This window comes from Typha angustifolia, chromosome 15 (genome assembly GCF_048772165.1).
Source record: "Typha angustifolia cultivar Huaian chromosome 15, ASM4877216v1, whole genome shotgun sequence".
NCBI classification, from domain to species: domain Eukaryota; kingdom Viridiplantae; phylum Streptophyta; class Magnoliopsida; order Poales; family Typhaceae; genus Typha; species Typha angustifolia.
This window is the reverse complement of record NC_133253.1, coordinates 3,015,644-3,023,081: the sequence shown is the minus strand read 5'-3', so window position 1 is coordinate 3,023,081 and position 7,438 is coordinate 3,015,644. Positions and strand designations below refer to the sequence as shown.

The window sequence follows — 7,438 nt, the reverse complement described above, 5'->3', positions numbered from 1 at the left end:
TTTTTCTAAGGAATCTAAGCCTTACGTCTATCAGGCAGATATGGACAACTTGGTTCGTCTCTTTCCCCCCTTTTCCTGGGAACAAGGGTATTTCCTACTGGATTGTTTATTAAGAACAAAGATAAGATAAAAGGTCACGGAATCTTACTGTCCACCCTTCGACTTTTCAAAACGAAACCAACTCTTCCTTCCATGCTCATGCATGCCTATGCCATCGGGATTCTGTAAGTGTAGGATTCTGTTACATCAGACCACAGGGTAATATGGTTGCAAGCTGGCAAATCTATTAAATGAAATGTACTTTGGACTGTAGCTCTAGGGAGATATATTTCCTTTTATTAATTTACTTCTATTTAAGTCCGAGTTTGTCAGTAGCTTACGACGAGTTTTTGACCCACTAACCTAATTTTTTTTTCTTTTTACCGAAAGACCTACCCTTCAAACTTAATATCAGCTCTAGGGAGATACATATTTTTTATTATAGCTCTTAATAATCGTTAATCATTTTATTCAGACAAAAGTAAAACGTCGATTAGATACACATAAAAGCACCAAACATTTCAGTGATTTAGTAAAACAAGAAGATACACTTAAAACACTAAAAGGTTAGGTATTTTATTATTAAAAATACTAAACGAGAAAACTAAAGAAAAAAATTAATAATGTCGTAACCCTTCTAGATTTTACTATAAAATTTTTCTTCTTTTCTTCTAATAAAAAGATCAACTCTTCAGCGTATTCTAAACATAAAACACGCAAGAAATTTTAAAAATTTTAATCTAAAAGTACTTAGGGTTACAATGCAACATAACTATTTTAATATTAAGTTTAAAGTATAATTTATTTGGTTAAATAAAATATATAAAATAGCTTGTTTGGTCAAGAACTCATTTACTACTCCTTTTCCTAATATATACAAACATATACAACGTGCAAGCTGTCTAAAGATTGTAATTTAATTCTTTCATGTGACGAGGTTGTTGCCCCTACCAGAAGCATTATTGTCGATTTTCTAATTTAAAAGTTTTATTCTCGGATACTATACCCTCACTGTAGTCTAGATTAAAATATAAACTAATTAATTAAAGAGATAAATCTAAAGGTAAAATAGTAATTAAATTTTGTTAAAAAAATATAAAATATTAGATAGCAGAGAATGTAAAAAAAGAAGTAGATATTAATAAACTAGTATTAAGATAAGCTATTATTTAGTTGCTAAAATATGCTTATGCTGGTAAATTTCACAGTCAATTTTAATATATATATTTTTTATAAAAATAAATAGATAAAAGCTAAAAAGAAAAACTTTGAGTAGTTGTCCGAGCTACAAAATACAAATGATTAATTAAAAGTAAATAGAAAGGAATAAAAAGTACAAAAGTAATAAAACCTTAAAAATAATCCCAACTACCATTTTCGGTCCTTGGTAGTTGGGTAATCTGTGGCTCGGGCCATCACGTGAAGGAGAAGAAAACCAAGCTGCCTCCGAGTTCGTGTGATCGAGCCTGGCTCCAGAAAGCCATTTTAACTAGAGAGTGGACAAGTGGGAGTATGGCAAAGATAAAAGACCTGTACGTTGGTAGATGGGAAATCCGTGGCATCTAATGAGCCAAGTTGTCCAATAAAAATAGTTGTAGTAGGTAAGAACGGAAGGTCAAGAACACAATACAACATTATATAATACCATCACTAATAAACCATGCAGAAGAAGAATCAGAAGAAGAAGAAGAAGAAGAAGAAGAAGAAGAAGAAGAAGAACTAAGACATGGCTCTTCTCTTCCTCCTTCTCTCCACCCTTTTCCTCTTCTTCTCCATCTACTACCTCTTCTTCTCATCCTCCAAGAAGAAGAAGCCAAACCACCTCCCTATCCCGCCGGGCCCCAAAGGATGGCCCATACTAGGAAACCTCCCTCAAATGGGACCCAAGCCTCACCACACTCTACAATCCCTGTCTAAAACTTATGGGCCCCTCTTCCGCCTCCGTTTCGGCTCGGTGGAGGTCGTCGTCGCCTCCTCCGCCTCCATCGCGGCCCAATTCCTCAAAGTCCACGACGCCAACTTCAGCAGCCGGCCCAAGAACTCTGGCGCGGAGCACGTCGCCTACAACTACCAGGACCTCGTCTTCGCCCCCTATGGCCCGCGGTGGCGCTGGCTGAGGAAGCTCTGCTCTGTACACCTCTTCTCCGCCAAGGCCCTCGACGACCTCCGGCCGATACGGGAGTCGGAGTTGAGCCGGATGGTCTGGACCTTGGCCCAGCGCGCGGGGCCGGTGAACTTGGGGGAGGCGGCGAACGTATGCGCGACGAACGCGCTGGCGCGGGCGACGGTGGGGCGAAGGGTGTTCGAGGAGGGGGAGGAGGCGAGGGAGTTCAAGGAGATGGTGGTGGAGCTGATGAAGCTGGCCGGGGTGTTGAACGTCGGTGATTTCGTGCCCGGGATCGCGTGGATGGACCTGCAAGGGGTGGTGGGGAAGATGAAGAGGCTGCATAAGAGGTACGACGACTTCTTGGATGGGATCATCGCGGAGAGGAGGAACAACATGGGTGGGAATGATTTGTTGAGCGTGCTGCTCAGGCTCAAGGACGACGACGGCCACAACGTCACAGATATCGACATTAAAGCCTTGTTCCTCGTAAGTTACAAATACTTACTTGATTATTATATACACTTTCTTCCGATAATGCAAAGAGACAAAGAGTTCCCACCCGTAGGATAATATAAAATATATAAAAAAAATTATTCTTTCTCCTGCCTATCCGCTTAAGCTTTATTTAAGAATAATTTATGATTTAACATGCTATTTACACCCTCTTTCCAGAGAACAGGAGAGAAAATAATTTTCTCTTAAATTTTTAAGAGAGAGAGAGAGAGAGAGAGAGAAAAGTCGTTTGACAGAAAGAAAAAATTAGATTATTTTTATACAAATATATCTATTGTACTATACTGTTTACTTAAAATTTTTAGATTCTATTATTTAAAACATTTTAAAAATAATTATATATTATATAGTATAGCTTGTCCGGAATACAAGACTACACGTCATTTTATTTTTATGTTATTTAAAAGTGTAATATAATGAATCATAAAGCTTGTGTTTTTAATTTTGATAATATAAATAATAAATGAAATTTTGTAAATAGTTAAATATGTTGTTTTTCATTTTTATCTTCTTAAACTAAACACGTTAAGCTTAATATATTTCTCTTATATCTAAACAAGGCGAGACAAAAATTAATTTCTCTTTCCTTTTTTTTTCCCCTCTCACTCCTCTCTTTTCTCTCCTCTCATCCAAATAAAGAGTTAGTGTTAGAGCAAAGCTCTGAGTTCACCTCCTATTACTAGAAGTTTTTGTTGAATACTTAACTGAGGCTAACAATATTAGAACACACTGGAAGGTGGCGGGTAGTTTGTAATGGTGGCTCAACAGAAAGTGGTCCCGTTGACACGAAATCTATTGAAAGTATGCCACTTTCTATAGTGGATCACTTGGTCAGTGTCCCTTTCAGTTAACTATACATAGTTAACAAGGTACGAGGGAAGGCAACAAAAAATTACTGAAATCTAGCACTTGATAGTGTAAGTAAGAACAATGACAAGTCCTTGCACCTAACTCTCTTAAACAAAACCGACAAAACCTTTTCAACTAACTTAGGCTTAAATATCCATTCCATCCGAGTAAGTTGTTTAAAAAATTGTTACATAAGCCTAAATCATGCAATAACAAATAAAAATATCTTATTTTGTTATTATTATTATTATTTTAAATTTGGGTGCAGAACTTGTTCACAGCTGGAACTGATACATCATCCAGCACAGTAGAATGGGGCTTAGCCGAACTGATTCGCCACCCGGACCTCCTGAAGAAAGCCCAACTTGAGCTGGACTCGGTCGTGGGCCGTGACCGACTCGTGTCGGAGTCCGACTTACCTAACCTACCCTTCATGCAGGCCATCATCAAAGAGACATTCCGGCTCCACCCGTCGACGCCGCTCTCCCTCCCTCGCACGGCGACGGAATCATGCGAGATCACCGGCTATTACATCCCTAAAGGCGCCACCCTCCTCGTGAACGTATGGGCCATCGCTCGCGACCCAACCTCCTGGCCCGATCCACTAGAATTTAGGCCCGCTCGATTCTTCTCGGGCGGTCCTCAGGAGCGTATGGACGTGAAGGGGAATGACTTTGAGCTCATACCCTTCGGGGCAGGCCGCAGGATTTGTGCCGGCATGAGTTTAGGTTTCAAAATGGTCCAATTTATGACGGCTACTTTGGTGCATGCCTTTGATTGGGCCCTCCCCAAGGGTCAATCTCCGGAAAATTTGGATATGGAGGAAGCCTATGGGCTTACCCTGCAACGGGCTGTTCCGTTGAAGGTGCATGCCATGCCCAGGCTAGCCAGGGAAGCGTACCAGAAGTGCAATTAATATTTTCTTTAGCTCGGGGGAGAGAGAGAGACTTGGTGTTTTAGTGTGAACTCGAAGACTCTCTCTTCTTTTATTAGCATCTTTCGTCTCTATATATGCGGAAGGAAGAATAAGATTAGAATGGCACTGGGCTAGTATTGATTGTATCTGGAAATTGCACGAGTATATTATATTAACACTGTTTTAACGAACAAATGCAAAGCACTAAAAATATGCAAAGAAACAAATAAACTTTGGAAAAGCAAACGGACAACCTTTTGGGCGGGGCCGCGTGGGGTTCCTTTCCATCATAACATTGTCTCGTAAACCATTCCATCTTATAAAGTAATCCCCGTCCGACCTATCGACTTTTTATTGATCCCATCACAATGATTATCTTAGCCTTAGGAGAGCAGTGGATCCATCAAGTTTGCTGCTTTATTCATCTTCCTCTTCCAACAACCTTCGCACAAGCAAGAAAGAACCCAGTAAACTATTCCAGACGAGAAGAACCCAAAGAACCACCCTACGTTATAGATGAACACTAGTATCCCCGGAATAGCGGTCACTATTCCCATCTTATGCAGGAATCCCGGAATAATGGGCCCCAGACTAATCGCCATAGATACGAAAGCCACAAGATTAAACCCCCTCGTGTAATAATATGGGCCCAATGGGCTCGTGGAGTAAAGGGCCTCCACCACCAACTCGGTTCCGCGTATGACGTAGTAATCCACGAGCATCACCCCAGCGATGGGCCCCATCACCGCGGAGTAGCCGACCAGCCACGTATACACGAAGCTATCCGGGGTGGCGTATATCTTCCAGGGCTGGAACGCTATTCCCACGATGGCGATGAATACTGCACCGCTTTTAAAGCTGAACACGCTAGGGGCGAGGTTGACGAGCGCGTTCGCGGGGGCCACCACGTTGGCCGGAATGTTGGTGGTTAGGATGGCGAGGGTGATCCCGCCGACGGCGAGTAATTTGACGAATATGCCCCCGCCGATGAGGGATAGGAGTTGGATCGGGTCGGAGATGGGCCGTCCGAAGATGAGAACAGTGGCGGAGGTGACGGAAAGGCCTACGAAGGCGAAGCAGCCCATGAAGAGAGGGAGGCCCATTTGGCCCAGGACCTGGTCGGCTTGGCTCCGGGCGTAGCGGGTGAAGTCGGCGATGGTGAGGGCGAAGGCAGCCCAGCTGCCCACGTTGGCGGTTAATGAGGGGAAGAAGAGGGCCCAGAACTCAGACGGTGTGAGTCGTGAGGGTAAAGAAAGCATCGGGCCGAACCCGCCGGCTTTGAGGTAGGCCCAGGAGAGGAGGAGGAAGGCGAGGAGGATTAGGACCGGAGCGGAGTACCTTTCAAGGGTCCGGATGGCCTGCATGCCCTTGAAAGCGAGTAGGATTTGGGCGAGTATGAAGAGAGCGAAAGAGGCGAATTGGATGGGGACGGAGACATGGAGGGAGGAGGGGAGGAGGAGGAGGAGGGCCCTGCCGCCGATCCAGGATTCGATCCCGAACCAGCCGCAGGCGACGAGGGCTCGGAGGAGGGCGGGCACGTGGGCGCCGCGGAGTCCGAAGGCGGCGCGTGCGAGGAGGGGGAAGGTGAGGCCGTAGCGAGCGCCAGGGTGGGAGGCGGCGAGGAGGGGGAGGAGGAGAAAGCACTTGGAGGAGACGATGGTGAGGAGAGCTTGGTACCAGGACATGCCGGACTCGACCAAGGAGCCGGCGATGTAATAGGAGGGGACGCCGACTACCAGGCCCACCCAGAGGGATGCAAACTCCGAGGCGGTGGCGGTGCGCTGGGACGGGGTGGTGGGGCGAAGGCTCGGGGCTGAGGAGGCGTTCGTCATGGCGATGGGAGGATATTGAACGAGGGGAAGTGGGGCTGTCGAGGTGGGTGAGACTTCCCTCCTATATGCAGTATGCTCATTCAAAAGCCCTGTGCTAAAGGTACGTTTCGCAGATGGCAATGGCTTGTTTTTCCTCTCATTTTAGTTTCTTTGCAATAGAGTTACCGTACGTAAAATAAGATTGAAAAAAGAAGAAAGAAAGAAAGGAAAAAAAAAACAGTACCTGGCTGAATAGCACCGATTTTTTTATTTAATCCCTGTTTGGAGAGAACGACGTTAACATTAAAAGTCCTTTCTCTAAAAGAGAAAAAGTATACCAAAAGCACATTACACACGAAGGCTCCATTCACTAACTACCAGCTTACGTTTTTATTTTCTTCTTTTTAGTGAAAGTCCGTAGACGCGGCCTACTTAAATATTCATGCAGGCAAGCAGCGTGCTTTGCAGGACAGTGCTTTAATACGGTTGTATCAGAATGGCAGTCAATCAGTACCGTAAAGTCAATGCGGAAGAGATGAAAATGCATGACATATAAATATATAAGTAAGTGACAAGCATAGAGAAGAAAATTACCATTTGTGGCTATGCGTGAGTACATAGTTTTATACCATCTTATGTAAACTTATCATGTCGATTGAGAATTTCTTAATAAAATTAAGATATGTGTTATGATTAGCTAAGAAACACTGATAATCATATTAGTTATAATGTTTTTTAGAAAAATATGTACTTAATATTGTGGTTTACACTCTATATTTTTACTATTTACAAATAGAGTTCTATGATTTAACGAATATTTATAGAAAATACTATGTCGTCTGATTAGTTAGTTAAATTTAACTAAATCTCTAATTTAAGTTAACTATACTAAAAAAATTATAAAAATATACTAAGAGCATGCATTTTAATTATTTTAGAAATAAAAGTATTTTAGTTATTTTATAAATAAAATATATATATACTTAATAGAATATTCTTACAGTGTTAGTTTAAATCTAACATAAGATATTTTTCACATATATTCGTTAAATTATAGTGCTTAATTTGTAAATGGTAAAAATAGAGATGATAAATCATAATTATGTTATAATGCAAGGTGTTATATATATATATATATTTTTTTTTTTAAAAAAATTTATAGTTACATCGGTGATTATGAGTATGCATCATATTATTCATCTT

At 42.1% G+C, this 7,438-nt stretch overlaps 2 protein-coding genes across 2 annotated transcripts; one reads left to right on the top strand and one right to left on the bottom strand.

Moving 5' to 3' along the window:
• Window positions 1–1,701: 1,701 nt before the first annotated feature.
• LOC140778186 (flavonoid 3'-monooxygenase CYP75B137) lies at window positions 1,702–4,619 on the top strand. Its single transcript, XM_073122773.1, has 2 exons — window positions 1,702–2,632; window positions 3,777–4,619. The coding sequence occupies exons 1-2, from the start codon at window positions 1,766–1,768 to the stop codon at window positions 4,422–4,424; spliced, it is 1,515 nt and encodes a 504-aa protein (XP_072978874.1). The 5' UTR covers window positions 1,702–1,765; the 3' UTR covers window positions 4,425–4,619.
• On the bottom strand, window positions 4,566–6,620 carry LOC140778187 (purine-uracil permease NCS1-like). Its single transcript, XM_073122775.1, has one exon. The coding sequence runs from the start codon at window positions 6,254–6,256 to the stop codon at window positions 4,808–4,810; it is 1,449 nt and encodes a 482-aa protein (XP_072978876.1). The 5' UTR covers window positions 6,257–6,620; the 3' UTR covers window positions 4,566–4,807.
• Between the last annotated feature and the right edge of the window lie 818 nt (window positions 6,621–7,438).